This window comes from Xenopus laevis, chromosome 8L (assembly GCF_017654675.1).
Source record: "Xenopus laevis strain J_2021 chromosome 8L, Xenopus_laevis_v10.1, whole genome shotgun sequence".
NCBI classification, from domain to species: domain Eukaryota; kingdom Metazoa; phylum Chordata; class Amphibia; order Anura; family Pipidae; genus Xenopus; species Xenopus laevis.
Window position 1 is genome coordinate 121,588,335 of NC_054385.1, and position 22,432 is coordinate 121,610,766.

At 38.5% G+C, this 22,432-nt stretch overlaps 1 protein-coding gene and 1 pseudogene across 1 annotated transcript in view; both read left to right on the forward strand.

Annotated features, from left to right (window-relative positions):
- Nucleotides 1-13,371, forward strand: part of LOC108699107 — a 44,267-nt pseudogene extending 30,896 nt beyond the window's left edge.
- Nucleotides 13,372-20,025: 6,654 nt separating this feature from the next.
- Nucleotides 20,026-22,432, forward strand: part of XB5762037.L (uncharacterized XB5762037 L homeolog) — a gene marked incomplete at its 5' end in the record, with an annotated part of 583,381 nt that continues 580,974 nt past the window's right edge. Inside the window, 1 exon segment of the mRNA NM_001095434.1 lies at nucleotides 20,026-20,344. Coding sequence (NP_001088903.1) covers nucleotides 20,026-20,344 — 319 coding nt within the window.

Below are 22,432 nucleotides of genomic sequence, written 5' to 3' on the forward strand. Positions count from 1 at the left end.
GATTTCCTTTTTTCTGTAATAATAAAACAGTACATTGTTTTTGATCCCAACTAAGATATAATTAATCCTTATAAAACAACCGTGTTGAGTTTCTTTGATGTTTAAATAATTTTTTTAGTAGACTTAAGGTATAGGTATCTAAATTATGTATCTTTATCCAGAAAACCCCAGGTCCTGGGTCCTGTACCTGTATAACAATTAAAATTAAACCCTAGACGTCGTGGTTTTTTTTTTTTTTTTTTTTGTTGCTGGGTCAGTGACCCCCCTCGCAACAAAATATTAATTTTAGATGAAGAGAGGAAATAGAATAGAAAGGTTATTCATTGAAAAGAAAGCATGCAAAATAATTTATGAATAGTGATGGGCGCATTTGCGGCGTTTCGCTTCTCCCAAAAATTCGCGAAACGGCGCCGGCGTCTTGTTTTTGGTGCCAGTGTCACGAAAATTCGCCAGCAAAAATTCGCATGCGTCCAAAAAATGACATCGGCGAATTTTCACCAGCGAATTTTCCCGGCCGTTTCGCGAATTTATTTGTGAATTTATTTATGAAGGCTGATTCAAAGGTTATTTAGAATTGATTCTATAAAATATTAAAATATATTATTAAAGTTAATATTCATGCAAACATCCCTTCAATTAATAGAATTGAACTAATACATTAATAAAATAAAAACAAATTCTGGACTAGAGCATCTTCTCACCGCAGTAAACTGTCACTGGTATTTTACTCAGGAGCCACCTCTTATCTCCTGTTTCCTGTTATTCTCTATTACAGAGAGGACATTACTGTCTCTAACTGATAACTGCTGCCAAATTATTCTTATCATTCTTTTATCTCTTATCTACTCAAACTAAAGACTCACCAGATTTATTTGTTCATATTGAGGATTTGCTTGAGTTTTTATTTTTTTTATTTCACAGACAACGGACATGGGTTACCCATAGTGAAACGCAATTGTGGGTTTTTTGTTTTCAGCTTTACCCCCTGTAGAGCCGCTTATCAATCAAGAGCAGAAGGAGATTGTTCTTCAGGGATCATTATCTTTATTGTCAGCTCCTGTTAACTGGAAAACCGAGTCGCTCTCACCAACATAATGACATTTATTTCCTGGGATCTCCTCCTCGTCTTTTATGTATTTCTCATTCCCTGTGCTGAGTATATTTTATTCTGTCTCATATACAATATTACATTACATTGTAATTTGCTACTGTTATATTTTCAACAAAAACCAGAACAAATGCCAAGCACCCTGGTCTCGGCTCGTGCTTCACCTGTAGTGTGACCGCCTTTGGCCTCGGGAGGAGCCCTCAGCTACTTGGATGCCACCAGGACTTAAACGAGAGGTGCAAGGCTAGAGGTTCTGGATAGACAGAGGGGCACGATTGTTAGCGAGAGTCTTTGGGCAGAAGGTCGTAGTACAAGGCGTTAGGCAATAGAGTAGTCAGATCAGGTCGGGGCGGGGCAGTCAAAGTATAAACGTAGTCAGGCAGACAAGGGTCAAACCAGGAAGTCAATCAGAAGGTTAATCAGAAGAGGTAGTCGGTATTCAGGCAAGGGTCAGGATCCAGAAGTCAGAATAGTCAAAAAGCCAGGCAGGGGTCACAACAGGAATCAAACCAGGTTCAAAACAGGATTAGCAAACACTCAGAAAGCTCCAGGAACAAATTCCTATCACGGGCAATGGTCTATATGCCAAAATCCCCTTTTGAGCGTTTGAATTTCGCGCCATTGCGCGTCTATAAAGAAAATGAGACTCGGGTGCATGCGCCCTAAGGAGTGGTGACAGGGCAGAGAGAGGAGCGGCGGCCGTCCCCGCTGCACCCCTAGACCACCAGGGTGAGTTTCTTTTACTACACCTTTACTCGCTATTTTAGATGTTGCTATTGCTTTTATTTTTTTATAATGAAGGGAAAGTTGTGCTCACCACTAATTTTGAAACCATTAGACGGGGGTGCAATGAGGCTGTGATAAAAATATTCATACAGACAAATACAAGAGTCCTCAGCACTCAACCCATTATCAGTATATTAAGGACATTTTATGCCTCAAGTTTCTAAATAGAATGCCTTATCCTCTAAACAAAACAGGGATTGTTTGTCCATATATTGCAGTATATTTAAGCTGGTCAACTTTTGTGGTCACATCCTCATTGCACCCCCGCCTATTGGTTTTAAAAACTAGTGGTGAGCACAACTTTCCCTTGTTTGTTATAGTTCTACAGGAGCAGTGACCAGCTCCATGTTGTAGCTCCCACCCTTCCCAGCTATAGTCAGGTGATCCCACTGGTGTCTAATAAAAGGGCAGCCAAGTTTGGGAGTTTTACTTTGAAAGCAGCAAGTAAGTTGCAGGTAAAACTTAGTCCCTTTGTAAAATGTATAATGAAGTAATAGAATTCTTAATGAATCAGATGAAAATTGAGCATAGGACTGGCCAGATATGGGATGACTTTGACGTAGTTGGCCAGCTTAAATATATTGCAATATATGGACAAACAATCCCTGTTTTGTTTAAAGGGTAAGGCATTTTTTAGTAGCAGTATGCACAAAATGTTTTAGGGGCAGATTTATCAAGGGTCTAATTTCGAGTTCATGGGAGTTATTTAAAACTCCCATTAACTCCCAATTTGACCAATCAAAATTTATTTTTAAAAAATCTAATTTTTCAAAGTCGGCTGAATAGGATTGACCTGCAAACGCGAATCAAATTCGAATCGAATTTGATTTGAATTTTAAAAACTCGATTGGAGTTTTTCCCCCATAGGAAGGCTGCAAATACCTCCAAATGAATCCCAGGACATCTTCCATAGGCTAAAAAAGCAATTCGGCAGGTTTAAGGTGGCGAATAGTCGAATTTGAGTTCTAAAAGAGCTAGTGTATGATAAATTTTGAAATGTATGTATGTATGTATGTATGTATCTTTTTATTTGTAAAGCGCTCCATGAGGGCAAAGCACTTTCCAGCAAAAAAATAAATTAGTAGTAACAAACAAGGGGTCATTGGAATAAAAAGTAACAATAAGTGCATTATTAGAAATACAATTCACATAAATATAAAATATAATTACAATACAGATTAAGTGCTCAGTGCCAAGGAAACAAAAGGCTAGAGGACCCTACCCCGTAGGGCTTACAGTCTAAATGGGAGGGTAATATACAGACACAATTCAGAGGGGTATTAAGGTGCTGTGGGTTACAGTTTGTTACACTGTTATATAAGTGCCAGTTCAGGTATCAAATCAAATTGTAATAATTCCCTAGTCAATTTGACAGTTTTGGCCAGTGGAACCTCATTACAGATCAGAGAGCCGAGAATGGAGGATAGTGGAGTCTTCACTGCACTGATTGTTAAAGGACATGTAAAGGCAAAAAAATAAAATCCCATTTTTACTTTCTTCAATGAAAAAGAAACCTATCTCCAATATACTTTAATTAAAAAATGTGTACTGTTTTTTATAAGAAACCTGACTGTATGAAGTGAAATTCTCCCTTCATTTACTGCTGTGGATAGGAATTGTCAGACGGTCCCTAACTGCTGAGCAGGGAAACAATCATACTTATGAACAGAAGGGGGAGCCCCCGCCTTACTTCCCAGCCATGCAGAACTCAAGCAGCTTTGTTTATGACAATCCCTAAGCAGCCCAGACCACACTGAGCATGTGCACAGTCTTGGTCTTGCAAAGATGTTTAACAAAGTTACAAGATGGTGACCCCCTGTAGCCAACTTTGAAAGCATAAATCATTTGTTTGATTAGGCTTGTGCTGCAGTAAGTTTATGTCTATGTTTAATATACAAAATACAGCATTTCTAGCCTTATTCTGTTTTAGACTTTACATGCCCTTTAATTGTTAATGGAGAAGAATAATCTGACAGTGAGGCTCATTTATCAACACTGGGCAAATTTGCCCATGGGCAGTTACCTATAGCAACCAATCAGTGATTAGCTTTTTAAAGCCAGCTGCAAGTAGAACAATGAATGCAGCAATTTGATTGGTTGCCATGGGTTACTGCCCATGGGCAAATTTGCCCAGTGTTGATAAATGACCCCCAGTGTTGGGTAAGTGAGGTTATGAGAGATACTGCAGCTCAGAGCAGACAGACTTGAATGGAGGAACTGAATTTATTGTATAGAGGCTGGGGAACAAATCTTACTTTGTAAGTACTTACTTTGTTAGTAACAGGAAAGAGCAGTCTATTTAGGGTGTGGAAGGAAAGGAAGTTCTTCTCAGAAACTACCACATACGTGTTGCTCCCCCATTAGGTCAGAGACCAAACAATCTTCATTATTATGTGAACTTGCTCCTGATTGGCAGGCTGTATATTATCAAAAATATTTAAAGGTACAGTGCCCTGCAAATAAACTTACGAACCCTATCTCTGTGTTTGATTGTGGAACAGAGGCGTATTTAAACTCAGTCTGTCCTGATTCATTCTATTCTATTCTAAAGTGAGTAGTCAGACATCCAGTATTGTGACTTATACCTCCTGTAAATATAATCATTTACTTTAGACCCCGGGTCAGCACTTCTATTTGCTGTAAAGTGCACTGCCCATGTAATAATTCCTTTGAGCACCCAGCCATCATTTATATTGAGGTCCCAGGAATCTGAGTGTGAGTGCTGATGATTCCCTACTTGTATGTGTTACAGCAGGAGGAGACATCCCTCTCCAGGTGACTGGCCGTGTAGGGGAGACTGTCACACTGACACCCCGTCTGAATCTCACACATCCCATTGATACAGTCACATGGATATTAAGATGCAATCGGACAATAATACCCCTGTATATGTCCATGAGCCAGAAGTATTTCAGAGTGAATAATAATTATTTCCTCAACCGCCTGGAAAGATCTAACAATGGAACCTCATTACAGATCAGAGACCTGAGAATGGAGGATAGTGGAGTCTTCACTGCACACATTCTTGTTAATGGAGAAATAATAATAAATTCTTATATTCTCACTGTATATGGTAAGTAAGTGAGTGTAGGTACACAAGGGAGCAAGAGTTATTACAGCTCAGAGCAGACAGACTTGTAGGAACTGAATTTATTATTTTACCCCCCCCCCCTGCTGCCCTAAGATGGCTTTCATGCTGCTGCCACCCCCCCCTCCCCCACACTCACCTATCCAGGGGGGAGATCATGACAATCCACTATGCAATCCCTAATGGTTTGATAACCAGAAATAACCAGAAAATAGGTAACTGGTAACCTCAATTGGGCAGTGCCCCTGGTAGTGACACCTTTCAGTGGTTTAAACACAGAATATATCCTTATCTGCTGCTGGTTCTGTCTCTTGAAACAGCTTAAAGGGCAACTAAAGAAATGCTGTATTTTGTATACTAAATATAACCATGAACTTACTGCACCAGCAGCCTAATGAGTTATGCTTTCAAAGTTGGCACAGGGGGTCACCATCTTGTAACTTTGTTAGACATTTCTGTAATATCAAGACAAGCACATGCTCAGTGTGGTCTGGGCTTCAGTTGGGAGGCTAAGCTTAGGGATCGTCATAAATTATTAAGTCCAATAATATCTGCCATAGAAGCCAATACAGCAAGACTGATTAATAATCACAATATAAAGATTGCACTGAGTCTCTGGATACAAATCTCTACAGGGAATCCAATTTCTGGGAAGTAAGTATGATTGTTTTCCTGCAGAGCAGTTGGGGACCGTCTGAAAATTCCTATCCACAGCAGTAAAAGAAGGGGGAACGATACACATTTTTTAATGAAAGTATATTGGAGATACATTTGTTAGATTTAAAGAAATGCAAACGCTCAAACATTTATGTAAAATTGCCCAGTGTCTTCTTCTGAGAACTTTTACCATTTACATTCATATTTTTCAACTGCCTACAGTCGGCTGAAAATGAATTTCCTCGCCTTTCAGTGATGCTCTGCTTCTAAAATGAAGTCAGTGGATTGAACAGAGAAGCATTATATGTTTCTCCATTCAGTTACCTGAACGACATCACGAGATGTTTCTTTAATTTTCAGGAAATTCATTCTCAGCTGATTGTAGTCAACTGGCTAGCAGCAGGCAATCTTGTTTCAAATTCATTATTGGTTTAATAACACTAGAAAAAAAATAATGTAAATTGCTTAGAATACCATGCGTTTTGAGGGTTTCCTTTAAGCTTAAACTTTCATTTTCCTGGTGTTTCAGACTGACAGCTCAGTAGCCAGGGCAAACTCTCTAAACTTACTCCATTAGTTGATATATTACACTGAACAACACAAAAGGGGGGAGGGGCTACAAGTTTGTACTCAAATAATACATAGAAGCTTCCATCAAACTACTTACCCTTCAGCTACCATACTGCTCCTCAGGAAGTCAAGGGGTGCTGCACCTGTCTCAGTCTTTAACCATTTTAATGCTGAAAATGATAATTCGGAAATATATATAGGGTATATCTTTCAATACCAATCATATAGCAAATTAAATAATTTTTGAGTAAAAAAAATGATTTCAAAATTATGGACACATTAAATATGTATGGAAACCTAGTTCTCTTTGCAAAATCTTCAAATTGCCACTTGTATGATTCCCTGAAAACACAATGAACTCATCTTCTCTGGGACATTATTGATCAAATGTACATGTTTTAAAGGACAAGGAAAGGCAAAAAAAATAAAATCCCATTTTTACTTTCTTTAATGGAAAAGAAACCTATATCCAATATACTTTGATTAAAAAATGTGTACCGTTTTTATAAGAAACCTGACTGTATGCAGTGAAATTCTCCCTTCATTTACTGCTGTGGATAGGAATTGTCAGATGGTCCCTAACTGCTGAGCAGGGAAACAATCATACTTATGAACAGCAGGGGGAGCCCCCGCCTTACTTCCCAGCCATGCAGAACTCAAGCAGCTTTGTTTATGACGATCCCTAAGCAGCCCAGACCACACTGAGCATGTGCAGGGTTAGGCAAAGATGTTTAACAAAGTTACAAGATGGTGACCCCCTGTGGCCAACTTTGAAAGCATAAATCATTTGTTTGATTAGGCTTGTGGTGCAGTAAGTTCATGTTTATATTTAGTATACAAAATACAGCATTTCTAGCCGTATTCTATTTTAGACTTTACTTGTCCTTTAAAAAACTTTTGCTACATTGCTGGACAGAAAGCACGATAGTTTTCATAGGAAGTTGTGATGAGCAAATTGTTTCAGCAGTCATGGATTAGTGGCTAAATTCCTTGTTTCGCCATCGGTAAATTTTCTCTCAAAAAAATTGCTGGAAAAAAGTTCACAGCAAAAATAACACACATTAACTTCACTGCATTTGGAGACAGGGACTGCCCATGGACTTCAATGCATTTAGCAAGAGAAATAATTGAGCAAAAACAAAAACTCCCCTTGACTTCAATGCATTTTTGCATGAATAAAAACCCTGCTGTTTCGCAAACTTTTTGGGGAAGTGAAATGAGACAGATTTGCTCATCACTAATAGGAAGCAAAAATGGTGTATAAACTTTCTTTATTATATGCATTCTGATAATATATAACAATGTGATCTTTTTCTAATTACAGAGCCTCTCCCTATCCCTACACCAGTAATAGAAAAGACATTAGATGTGAATTCCACTAATCTGTGTCATCTTCATTGTTCTGTCCCATCCAACTCAACAAATCTGTCCTACAGTTGGATCTACAGAGATAAAGACACTGACATACTATATGCAAATGGCAGCACAATCAGTGTATCACTGAAGGATAAGACATTGGGGGCAGAATTTATCTGCTTGGTACAAAATCCTTCTCATATCAACGTTGTGTCAGTCCCTTTATATCCATGTGATGAGACACAAAGAAAAGGTTTGTATGTCCACTGCAATATTTTAGATTAGAAAAAAAATTGATCTTACGACAGATATGAGGAATTGATTGAAGAAGCGGATCTGACTTGTGGCAGTATTTATGTGAATTTGTATAAAGAAAAGAAAGAAAAGTATCCCCTTTCAATCAAAACAAAAAACCCAGGGCAGATCTTGGATCCCTGCTAACTCACTGTTTCTATTTGGGTGACAAAAAAGGAGGGGTAATGCTTGTCCCCTGTATTTCTGTATTAGGCTTGACTCTTCAATCAAAGGCTATCAGTTATCCTCACTGAGTAAGGGATCCTATAAAGTGTGAATGCTTAAATTCAATAAATTAATTAAATAACCTCTATTGAGGCTTTTAAAAACGTCATTTATATTTTTAGAGTGAGTCGGTGATAAAATAATATATGAATAATTAAGTGAAATTAATTTACAATGAATTGCTATATAAAATCATTTATCATTCATTGCCCGTTCATGTTTATTTTGTAAATAATATAGAATTGGTAATTCATTAATATTCCAAAACTAAAGTGCTGGAGTGCCAAAAAGGTTGATAAATAATCTAATTGATCAATTTTAATAAAAGAGGAATTATTAGCTCTGATTGTGGGAGAAAGTAGGAAAAGGAAATAAAGATGGGTGAAGGGGTGAAGGGGAGAAGTCCGACTGAGTGTGCTAGTTATAGACCAATTTCTTTAATCAACTTGGATCAAAAAATATTTGCTAAACTCATAGCAGTCAGGTTACAAAAATACTTACCGATGCTGATACAAAAAGACTAATGTGGATTTGTACCTAGAAGAGAAGGGAAAAATAATATAATTAGAACATTTAATCTGATAAAGATAATACAAAAAAGAAATCAGGAAGCGGTAATTATATCAATGGATGCAGAAAAAGCGTTCGATAGATTGTCTTGGGAATTTATGGAAAAAGTATTATGGTATATGGGATTTGGGATTTGGAGATAAGCTATTGAGAAAAATAATGTCACTATACATAACTCCAAATGCAAAGATAAAGATTAATGGCATTCTATCTGAGAGAATTAATATAGGAAACGGCACCAGACAGGGATGTCCCTTATCCCCTATATTATTTGTTTTATGTATTAAAACTTTACTTATTGCAATTAGAGAAGAAGAAGACATAAAGGGAGTTAAAATCAGGGGAACCCACCACAAAGTAGCAGCATTTGCTGATGATTTACTACTCTGTGTATCTCAACCTACAATAACAATACCGAACATTATGAGAATATTAGAGAGATATAGAACATTCTCAAACTTTAAAATTAATTATAAAAAATCAGAAATACTAAATTTAAATCTGAAAAAGGAAGAGGTAGAACAATTGAAAAAAAATTAATGTTAAAATGGTCAAATAAGGAAATTAAATATTTGGGAATCCAGATTACATCTCAAGTAAACCAGCTATATACTAGAAATGATGTACCATTATTCCAAACAGTAGGAAGAGAACTGGATAGATGTAAAAATATTAATATATCATGGTTTGGTAGAATGAATATTGTTAAAATGATGATCCTCCCACAGATATTGTATATATTCCGATATATATACCAAAGGGATTTTTTTCTAGAATGAAAAATATTATGATGAGATTTGTTTGGAAAGATAAACCACCAAGGGTGTCCTATGTGAATCTGATTGGGGGAAAAAAAGAAGGAGGAGTGAGTTTCCCATCTCTCCATACATATTATGAAGCAGTACATATATCAAGGGTATTGAACTGGGCTTTAAGATGAGTCATCACCATGGTTTAATGCTGAAAGAGGAGATAAGGGCATATTACTAGGAGCTGTTTTTGGATTAAATACAACACAAGATGTAAAAATAGATAAAGAAGAGCTAACAGTCGCGCCAACCCTAAAAATATGGGGAAGGAAAAATAGAAAATTAAATATAATTACGTACCCATCGATTATGAATCCAATATGTGATAATCCCATCTTCGTTCCAGGGCAAGAAGATAGACTATTGAAAAAATGGGAAGAAAAGGAAGGTAAAATAATGAGAATAAAAGATTTCATAGATAAAGATGGGATAATTACAATAGTGAATCTGATAGCAAAGTATGGATATCACCCTAGATCTGATGGGTATTAAATCAGATAAGACATTTCATCTGCTCCTTAAGATTGGAGGATAATATGAGACCCCTAACCTGGTTTGAGAAACTTATAGATAGAGGAGATAAAATACAACATAGTCTTTCGAGGACCTATAAGGAGTTAATTAAAGGATCCTTAAGTAAACCGTGTTTTTTTAAAAAAAATGGGAAGAGGAATTAAAAATATCTTTATCAGATCAAGAGTGGAACTGTATCTGTTAAGCTAATATAGAGATTTCAAAGGATACAAAACTGCAAGAATTTAGTTATAAGTTAATATCCAGATGGTACCATACACCAACTAAACTTCATAATATGTATGGAATGTCCGAGGTATGTTGGAGATGTGAAAAAGAGAAAGGAACATATACCCACCTATGGTTTGAATGTGAAGTGGTCAGGCCGTTCTGGGAATATGTTCTATCTGTAATAGAGAAAATGGGAACCTATATATCAGATACAGACATAACACAAATTGTACTGTTTTATGACTATAAAAAGAAGAAAATTATTACAGACCCAGTAATCAAATTAATGATAGCTGTTGCAAGGAATATGATACCACATAAATGGAAAACAAAAACACCAATAAATAAAATAACATGGATTAAGGAAATTGAAGAAATAAGAGGTATAGAAGAAATAATAGCCAAAAAAAGAGGTAAAATTAATAAACACCATAAATTATGGGAACAATGGTGTGATTTCTTAGAGAATGAAGGCCAACTAAGAAGGGGGTGACAGTACTAATTTCCTTATTATTATTTTTTTTTTTGTGTGTTTTTATGTGTTTATGTATACAGATAAATGTATTTAATGGGTCAAAGATGACTATGCAATGCGAAAACATTTATTGCTGTACTGTTCTGTTATGTACTTTATTCTTTGTTTTAACCAAAAAAAAAAACTGAATAAATAAATTAAATATAAAAAAAAAAAGTCCCGTATAATCGAACTGATCGAACTGATCATTTGACTAACTGCGGGACCCCACAAAGAGGGAGAAGTGAGTGCTTCTGGGACTGTGGTCTCAAATGTAACCTTATCTAGCTGTAATTATTTTTTTCTAAAAAAAAAAACACAATTCCCAGAGCACTTATAGTAAAAACTGAAATGAGAATAAAGTTAAGATCTCCTTGATCAGAGCTAAAAAGAAGGAGCAAAAATATCGTTAATACAGATAAGTAGGTGTTAGGTGACACACATATCACAGGAATATTTTAACAAATACTAAAAGGGACAAAGAGTTAAATCTGCCTGTGTTCTGGCTTATGTTTCTGCTACTTTTCCCCCACTTGCCTGTGTAAGGTAAATCCAGCCAGGAGGGAGTTTAACTGAATGAACCTCAAGTCATAGGGCCAAGAACAGGGGATATAATTACAGAGGAATCAGATCCTGGAGTCCAGGAGTGTAGAGACCCAGTAAACCCCTAATTAAGGAGTAGTTTCAAGATATCTTGATAGAATTGGTCAATTTACCAGTATTTAAATTGAATTTGATGTGGGGCCCACTAACGCCTACTTACACCATTGGACAAGAAATCAAAGGCCCCAGAATAAGGTTAGTATATTATTTAATAGGAGGAACTCCGCCCAGAAACTATGTTATGTACAACAGAAGAAAATATTCTAACCAACATTCCAATTGTCAGAGCCTAGAAGCTGAAAAAGGTTGGAGTTGGGACCAAGGATGAAGCTGTTATGCACATTAACAGATAAAAGTCCAGTTAGTGTTACAAATGAGGTTAAACAATTCAAGTTCAAAATCCAGACAAAAAATCAAGGGCAGGCAGCAATCAGCATAGTCAGTAACAAGTGAGAGATCAAAATCCAGGAATCAGTCAGTAAGAGAATTAGAGAACACTCAGGGGTAGAACCTATATTCAAGTAATGAACCTGGGACTCTGGTGTTCTTTTATTATAAATTTGGCACCAAACATAAATGCGTTGACAACATAACCATGCCCAACCCAATTTGGAAGCAGTGTTTAAAAGGAGAGGAGCACCATCGGGCGATCCTCACACTGATATACAAAACAGTCAGCAAAATTCATTCAGTGATTTAATAGTTATATGTTATATGCTGCCAAAATTCTTATTCTTATTCACTCTCTCATCATATCACGTTTAGACTACTGTAACTCTCTTTTAACTGGCCTTCCCCTCCAGAGACTGTCACCTCTCCAGTCCACAACGAACACTGCCTTCAGGCTCATACACCTCAGCAACCGCTCCTCCTCTGCCTGGCCACTCTGTCAGTCCCTGCACTGGCTTCCGCTACCTTTACCAATAAAATTCTAATTATTGACCCTGACATTAAAGCACTTCATAACTCTGCCTCTCTGCTAACTCTATATACTCACCCAACCGCTTACTACGCTCCTCTACTAACCTGCTACACAACTCTTCTCTCCTTACCTCCTCACATGCTTGCATTCAAGACTTTGCAAGGTCTGCACCCCTCCTCTAATTCTCTCCCACAGTCTGTCTGACTTTCTCCCAACCTTTCTGCTTTAAAAAGATCTCTTAAAAGGCACTTATTTAGAGAAGCCTACCCTCACTCTGCTGAACCACCAAATGCAATACCATATACATTATCACGTTCAGCCGCAGGGGAGCGCAGGAATAGACGGATTAAGCTTTTTTCAATGGGGCTGTACTCACACAGGCGCGTGTAGGCGCCGAACACAGGTTGAGACGCAACATGCTGCATTTTTCCTGCGTTCGGCGCCTACACGCGCCTGTGTGAGTACAGCCCCATTGAAAAAAGCTTAATCCGTCTATTCCTGCGCTCCCCTGCGGCTGAACACAGAAAAACGGAACACAGGGGAGCGCAGCTTCAACCGCTCGTCAGTAAGAGCCCTTAAACTGTGCCGGGGCCTTGGGTTTCGCTACATGAAGCTCACAAGACCTATTGGAAAACTGATTCCTACTATGTTGTAGGAGTCAGTTACTAAGAGTCAGTCACAAAACCAGTACAAATGTCTAATGAATAAATAATGGGAAGCTGCTTAGAATAACATTTACTTACAACGAATGAACAGTTGCTTAGATGTTACATTTTCTTTCATTTTACACAATTGTATATCTGGGTTTACATTTCCAAATGTTGTAGCTGATGTAGCATAAAGGACCAGCCTGTGTGTGCGGTAGATTGTTTAATAGCAAAGAAAATACCTGATAACATTTCGTATTGTGATTTTCAGTGAATGTTTTGTTCATCCATATTATAATTAGTGTTAAGCCAATGGTAGGACTGATGCTAATTACTGTTTTCCTTTCATTTTGGTACATGTGATTGCTGGATGAAATTATATATTTATCTTCCTGTGCTTGTCATACTCTATACAGTACTCGCCACAGTAATATTTGTCACAAGATAAAAGCCCACAAGAAACCAAATTGCAAAGTGAAACCAAACCACTCAAATATGTGTAGGGCCAAACAACAACAAATACCGAAGACTGAATGGCAAGTTGAACAGACCAGTTGAAGTAGGAACAATTTTGACTGATGGGGTCTATTTATATTTGCTTTAAATCATTGGATAATGTTTCCAGATTAAATTGAAAACTACTGTAAATATAGTTAAATATTCTGTGTAATAAAGATGTTTCCTAAACCCATTTGAAACATGGCTGAATAGTTATTTATGGGGTCGGAATGTGTAAGGGTTTATAGCTTGAAGCTTATCAACCACCTCCTGGCATTGAATACTCTTACAACAAAGGACACTGATTATGACACATTCTCTCCAAGATCTTATTATAAATCTTTGTTTCTTTTATTTATATAAATTCATTACAAGCTGTTGGCATTGGCTCAGTGTAATAAACACTAACTGATGCGTTTCATGCCTCATTTCTAGGCACTTCATCAGAGTATGAGACAGCATTCACAATTTGCAACTTTATAGGTACTCCTACCCTCAAGCAAATCCTTAAAGGTACACATGGAGGATGAAGGATAGAATTTTAGTACATATAGCCTGTATCGGGAGAAAGGATGTTCCATCCTCTAGCACACACCACATTTTAAATGCACATCAGCAATGACAAATATATTTCCTTCCGAAATGTAAAACTTGTAAAATTAGGAAAAACGACGGGAGATATAGAGAAATTATTGAATAAGAAAGAAGTGTGGTGGATGTGTACTTTATAAACAGAGAAACTAGTAGATATTAATAAAGATTGGTAACTAAACTACTATATAGAGTAGAATAGAAGAGGTACAGAATATAAGGGTATAGTTGAGTGGGATGTAACAATATAGAAATGGAATTATGTCTTATGGAACTATTATGTATTCTAGAGAAATCTTGAGACATCCCTAAAGAATAAAGTAGGTACATGTGTGTCAACTCATTTTATAGTCTAGTAGTGTTTTTTTTTTTAAAAAAAAAAAAATTAAAAAACTAATAAAATAAAATGTAAAACATAGCGTTTAGGGGTAATCTTATACCTTTAAGGATAGGGTAGGAGTACCTATAAAGTTGCAAATTGTGAATGCTGTGTCATACTTTGAGGAAGTGCCTTGAAATGGGGCATGAAACGCGTCAGTAGTTTATTACACTGAGCCAATGCTGACGGCTTGTAATAAATTCATGTAGATAAAAGAAAAGACTATTTTAAATAAGATTTTGGAGAGAACGTGTCATAATGGATTTATGATAAATGTTTTGAACTCTCTCTCAAACCTACATGCCGGCCCAGACCCAATGCCCATCAGTGCTCCCCCAGGCCGCTGATCTCCCTCCCTTGATGCACTGAAGGTAGGTTTAGGCTAGGGGGAGTGGTGGTGGCCCATGTAGGGGTGTGTGGGCAGCGCAGCGGGGCCCCTTGGGGGGTGCGAAGGGCCCTGGTATGGTAGCCCCAACGCCCTTCACCCACCTGTCTGATCCTGCCTACACCCCATCCATAACACAAGTCTGTTTGCAGTGGGCTTACACCTGAATTGTGTACTGTGTACACCAACCTTCACAGTTGCTTGTAGAATAACAAAGTTTGCACAAATAGTAACATTTTAATAAGCTTAAAAAATAATAAACACAAATGATACTCTTTGCAAAAACATACAAAGAGATATAGATAGATAGAAATCAGATAGAAATCGGCAGCCCTTGTGTTTTTCTCCATTCCTCTGTTGCACAGTTAAATGGGAACTCGTGTTCTCAAGAAATCTGGTTGAGGTTTAAGGGTCCTTACCATGGGGAGCTTACAACTGAAATATTTGTGCCTGGGGAAGGGGGATATATTTGTTGGGTTTGCTAAAAAGTACAAAAAATAAACTGTGAGACAGCAAGCACAGCCTGCATGCACTCAAACTTAATTCCAATTGGAAGAATTATAACACAAATTCAATATTCCATTGCATATCTAATGATAGGGGTGGAGTAAAATAATATAAAAAAACATTACTGGTCAATAAGCATGCACTCTAAGTGGCATTTGACCTTCAATATGTAAGGGACACTCACCCTGGTGGTCTAGTGGGCCAGCGGGGACGCCTGCCACGGTGATCTTTCTCCTTCAGAAGCCAGAGTTCCTATGGCACGTGGTGCGCACTTCCAGGTTTTACACAAAGCGTCGCCGGCATCATGACGTCATCAGGTTTTGCAGCGCAATTTGAATATTTCGAATCAAACTTATTGCCCCTTGTTAGGTCTAATTAATTACTTCCTGAGTGCGATATTTAGCCTGTTTGATTCCTGTTTTGACGCTTGCCTGACTTTTCTGAATTCTGTAATCCTGACCCTTGCCTGCCTGGCTACTCTGAACTCTGTTACCCTGACCTGTGACTGCTTGACCATTCTGAAGATCTTCTGGTTTTGACCCTTGCCCGTCTGACTTCACTTGAACTCTGCCCGCACTGACCTGGCTATTTGTCTTATCCTGTACTGTACCTTCCGCCCAAAGACTTTGATAACGACGGTGCCCTGTCCAGAACCTTTACTTGGCTCCTCTAGGTTAAGACCTGGCGGCATCCATTTAGCTGAGGGCACCTCCCAAAGTGAAAGGTGGCAGAAGCAGAGCCGAGACCAGGGAGCCTAGCACTGGTTCTAGATTAAGAGTGCTATTCGTGACACAATACCTTGAAGTCTTTGTTACTCATACACACCTATACCGGTGGTACTGCTTTCCTAGGCCCCTGGCATGGTGTCACAGCAATAAGCAATACTTGGAAATGAGGGACTCTCACTCAACCACAATGGATCTTAGGCTTTTAGTAACAGCCATACATGTGAAATTGTAAGTCAGTGTAAGATTAATGGGGTTATGTAATAAAAGGCACTGAGTTTGCCCAGGAGCAGTAACCATAGAAATCAATCAGCAGGAAGCTGAGTGATTGTTCACCTTTAAATTAACTGTTAGTATGATATAGATAATGATATTCTGAGACAATTTGCAATTGCTTTTCATTTTCCATAATTTGTGGTTTTTGAGTTATTTAGTTTTTTGTTCAGCAGCTCTCCAGTTTATAATTTCAGCAAACCAGTTGCTAGGGCCCAAATTACCATAGTACTTGAATAAGAGACTGGAATATGAATATGAAAGGGCCCAAATAGAAAGATGAGTAATAAAAAGTAGCATGCATGTACCTATGCATTAGTAGCCATAAATACTATTTTTTCTAGATGGGGTCAGTGACCCCCATTTGAAAAATGAAGAATCAGAAGAAGAAGAAGGAAAATAATTCAAAAACTTTTAAAAAAAAAAATGAAGGCCAATTGAAAAGTTGCTTAGAATTGGCCATTCTACATTGTAATATACTAAAAGTGAACTTAAAGGTGAACCACCCCTTGAAATGCAAACATCTTATTGGTTGCTATGGGTTACTGCTCCTGGCCAAACTTAGTGCCTTTTATTACATATGGGGGTAAAAGTCTAATCATCATCATCATCTTTGCCAGAGCATAAGCTGGAACATCACAGACCTCTTACACTCAAAAAGGTGTACCCAATATTGCAGGGGTGCATAAAGGAATCAAACAGAATAGACACGCTCATTATTTCACCAAACGATGAAAAAAAAAAAAATACAGTTGGCCCTATGTAAAAATCCAGATAGGGCCAAGAACATATTTCAAGTACCACCATCACAATAGTCCCTGGTCTTACTCTATAATCATATCTTCTCTTAATTATAGCAATATTATAAAATCCTATACAGGTATGGGATCCGTTATCCGGAAACCCATTATCCAGAAAGATTCAAATTACGGGAAGCCCAACTCCCATAGACTCCATTTTATTAAAATAATTCATATTTTTAAAAATGATTTCCTTTATCTCTGTACTAATATAACAGTAGCTTGTACTTGATCCCCGTTAAGTTATAATTAATGCTTATTGGAGGCAGAGCAATCCTGTTGGGTTTAATTCATGTTTTAATACATTTGGAGTAGACTTAAGGTATGGAGATCTAAATTACAGAAAGACCCCTTATCCAGAAAACCCCAGGGCCCGGACTGCCAATCTGTGGATTCCGGCAAACGCTAGAGGGGCTGCTTCAAGATGACATTGACAGTCTCTATTAATTGGGCTGGTGGAGGCTGTTTCGTCCTAACTGTACTTGGAATGCCAGGGCCTGTTTTGAATTCCAGTCCAGACCTGGTCCCGAGCTTCTGGATAACAGGTCCCATACCTGTACTAACATACCAGCATACTGTAACTATACCTATACAAATATCTGGGCTGCTGTACTGTATGCAGGGCCTTAATTAGAAATCACAGGGCTTCGTACAACAACATTTTCGGGGCCCTGCCCACCCCAGCCCCACAGATCCCACCCACCCCACACCCCAGTTAAAAGACCACACAGACCACTCAGCTCTAAAATCTGTAAACCCCTCCCCCCCCACACATAGTTATAAAAATCCATTGATGGTTAGGGGCCCCTTTAAGTTAAGAAAAACTGTGGTGCTAGACCCACCCAAAAATTTTTTTAAAAAAAAAAAATTGGTAGTCAAGGCCCCCCTACAAGTTAAAAAAAATAATTGGTGACTAGGGCCCCCTATAAGTTAAAAACAACAACACATTGGTGCTAGGGCCCCCCATAAAAACTTTTTAAAAAGACATTGGCGCCAGGGCCCCCCTTACAAGTTAAAAAAAAAAACATTGGGGCCCCAGAGAATATTTTTTAAAAAAAAACATTGGGGCCCCAGAGAATATTTTTAAAAAAAAAACATTGGTGGCAGGGGCCTATAGATTATTAAAATAATACATTGGTGGCCATGGGTTTAAAAAAAAATAAAAAAACACACATTGGTGTTCAGTAGAATTGAACTTGTGGCTTTAGGACTTCAACTTTGGCTCTTTTTGCAGCTTCAGGACTTCAAGTATAGGTCCTTTCATGACTAGTTCTTTTTGCGGTTTCGGGACTTCAAGTTCGACTCTTTTTGTGACTTCAGGACTTCGGCTTTTCGGGACTACGATGGTTCAGGACTTCAGAAGAGGCGGCACAGCTTCGTCGCTGTCAAGGGGGGCCCAGTTATTCAAAAAAGTGCAGCACAGCCAGGTACCCCTTTAGGCCTGGGCCCGGTACAGGAGTACCCCCTGATGGCGGCCCTGACTGTATGTACATACAGTACATTGCTGGAATACAAGTGTTTTTTGTCAAACGTATATAGAGGTATGGGACCAGTTATTCAGAATGCTCGGGACCTGGGGTTTTCTGGATAGTGGGTCTTTCTGTTATTTGGATCTAGTCTACTAGAAAATCATGTAAACATTAAATAAACCCAATAGGCTGGTTTTGCTTCCAATAAGGATTTATTATATCTTAGTTGGGATCAAGTACAAACTACTGTTTTATTATTACAGAGAAAAAGGAAATTATTTTTTAAACTTTAGATTATTTTATTATAATGAAGTCTATGGGAGACGGCCTTTCCTTAATTCGAAGCATTCTGACTAATGGGTTTCCGGATAATGGATCATATACCTGTACTTTAATACGGTCTGATGGCTCTATATAATTAAAGCTGGCCATACATGTTGAGATTTTTAAAAGATCAGATCCTGATCGTGAGACCACGATCTTCTCAGAACGATCGTACGATCGTACGAATCTACCATCAACTAAAAAGACCAATTTGCCAGGAAAACAAAGGGGAGCTGCCTGCTTGGCCCTGCAAACATAGAGAGATTGCACTGGGACCGGAATAGATTTTTTGACCTGGCCGATCAATTTCCCGACAGATGTCGGACGAAAAATCGTAAGATGTACGATCGTTCGAATACCACTAACCGCACGATAATTTCGAAGGATCGGTCGGCTTCCCTAAAATCGGTCGTTCGGCAAGAAGAATCGTCGCGTCTATGGGGACCTTAATGCCTAAAATATCTAAATACTAATGGGTAAAGGTGCATAGTAGGAATGCTAGTGAGAATGACATTGAGCTGCAGGGAGTAGCAGGTAGGGGTCAGTAAAGCTGCACAGGTTGCACCACAGGATAGGGATGTGGTCACCCCATGGTTTCTAACACCCAGTGCTGAATGTGAAAATAACTCTTTTTAAGAACAAGGCTAAAAATGTATTGGACCAGTATTGTATTATTGGACCACATAGCACTGCTTCTCTGTGTAACGGGACACGACTGATACTTATATACTGATATTTAATGCTTTATAAACTGTCTCTACTTGACTGTCACATGACTGTTCATTGAGAGAAAGAGGAAAATGTGGGTCAGTGAGAAGCTCCTGCTCTGCCTTCTCTCTCCTGCCCTCCTCATTGTTACAGGTCAGTACTTTATTCATTCATAACTCTCACTGATTCTCTCTATTTCCCTTACTACAAACTCGCCGGGAAATCAGACTGTAATGTGTTATTGAATATTTCCTTCTGCACTTTGGCATCACAGGAGGTTCTCAATTTTGTTTTTGGAAGTTTTCTTACAATCATATTACAGATTATGTTTGTTGCTCCCCAGATCAGTTTGACCCACTGGAAATAATGATTTTATTTATACCCATGTGTACGAAGTACTGTATGCAGTAAATATTAGTTAATTTATATATTTTACTCTGCTATGGTTTCATTTCTGCATTTCTTCTGTAGCTCAAGTCTCCCCAATCCAGGTGTCTGGACTAACAACCCAGTCTGTCAGTCTGGCACCCACTGAGCACTTGGCACATCCAGTAGAAGATGTCTCATGGTATTATACAAACAATGGAACAAGATACAGACTGGCAGATTTCAGGAACCAGCAGCTGAGTATCCGGCACAGTCAGTTCTCCCAGCGACTGGAGGTTGATAACAGTGGAACAAGGTTATGGATCAGGGAACTGAGGAGTGAGGATACCGGGAGTTACACAGCAAACATTGTACTTCAAGGCACAACACAAACAGTAGAACTGTCATTTACTCTCACTGTGTATGGTAAGTGTTCATATAATGGTACCTATTTATTATTATACTTTGATATGATGGATGATTTAATTGATATATGATGAGTAATTCACTAACACTTATATGATTGCCCTTCCTAGTCATCTTTTTTTAAGGTGGCTACTTAAAAAGCTTTTAGTTTATTGGGGGTCACTGACTAACTGCTTTGTGAGGCTGCAAGGAGGACCACCATTACCTCTTAGTATAGAGCATTGGGTATATGCCCTCCGGAGCTCACATCTGAATTACACACAAATTAAGTGATGGGCCCCCGTTTGCCTCTTCCCATTGCCCCCACTGCAGACACGGGTCTCTGTATTCCACTCTAGAGCCTGAGACAACTTTGCAAAGTGTAGGACACAAATGTGCAAAAACATTGGGATTTTTCACACTTTCTACCCGACCCTGTACTTTGCAAATAAGACCAAACAGAAGTCAGCTAATGTCCCGTAACTTCAATCCTCTTCTTAGACACATAGGGGCAAATCACTTACCTCCGGAAATTCGGCAGCTACGGCTTCGCTCACATCGCCGCACTTTGCCAGGTGAAAATTCGCCAGGCAACCGCTAATTCACTAAAATGCGAAGTTGCGTTCATGGAGCCGAATGATGGAGAAGTTTCGCTAGCGTTAATTCGGCAAGCAAATCGAAGTTGCGCTAGCGTTGGCTAATTTGCATACGGCGGGAAGTTAAAATTTAATGAATATGTTGCAGCAAATACATTACATTACACAAGCCCAAGGAAGCTTAATAAAATAAAATAAAGTTATTATATTGCCCTACACATGAGCCCAGTGTATAGTTTATGTGCCATATGTAAGTAAATGTAGGGGGGAAGCCGGTTACCCAAAAAAAAATTTACGATCTTTTGCAGCCTATCACCCTGAAAAACTGAAAAGTCACCAGCGTTTTTTGGGATTTAGAAAATTTTTCAAATTTTTTTTTGAGGAACTCCTATCTACTCTAGAGGTGACAAAGGCAATTATGGTGCAAGAGGTAACGTTCAGTAAAATCTGCATCTGAGTGAATTTGCGTAGTTACGTCCCTTCACCAGAGCGAAAATTCACCTGGCGTTAGAGTGCAAAGTAGCGCTACAGTCTTATCTCCTTCGCTAGCGAATTTACACCAGCGCCCGTTAGTAAATCGGCGAAGTCCAGAATTTTCACCAGCTTTAGTCACTTCGTCCTTTAGTAAATTTGCCCCATAGTTTTTACTTATTAGGAACAAGTTTAGACCCATTTATATGTAGTATGTAGCACACACACAAATAGGGTTTCATTTCTGCATTTCCTCTGCAGCTCAAGTCTCCCCAATCCAGGTGTCTGGACTAATAACCCAGTCTGTCAGTCTGGCACCCACTGAGCACTTGGCACATCCAGTAGAAGATGTAACATGGTTTTATACAAACATAGTAACATAGGAAGTAAGGTTGAAAAACATGTCCACCTTTTTAACAAACAATGAAACAAGATACAGACTGGCAGATTTCAGGAACCAGCAGCTGAAGTGCGAGAAAATAAATCACCTATATTGTATAGATTACAAATTCACTCATCTCATATTATAAACTTTGCATTTCCACTTGTACAACCTAATGTTTTGTTTATAGACTTCAAGCCTTATGTCATTTAAGTGTCCACACTGAAATGGAGAAAAGATGCATCAGATGGAAATGTCAGCTGCTACAAACTAAAAGTTACATATTTGCAGATGAGATGGACTTCTTAAAGTGTGCCTTATCTGTGCATCGTTACTTACAGTACCGTTTGCCAACAGAACTGACATAGGGGTCTTGTAGAAAAAATTAATTTCCTACTTGACTTGACAGTGGCCATTAGTTATGTGCAAGTTGACCTATACCTGACTCACAGCTGCCTGCTCCCAACCCACACCAGACCCGCACCCAACTAGAACTTTATTTATTTATAGACCCACGCCCAACCCACCCATCTCTGACATTGTGAAAAGAGTCAGGGCAGGCATATAAATAGTGGCTGTCGGAAACAGAATTTCCTGATAATCCTTTCTAGGCCTCAATATCATTCTTGTTTGCCTCACATCTGTCCAACAGTTTCCCAG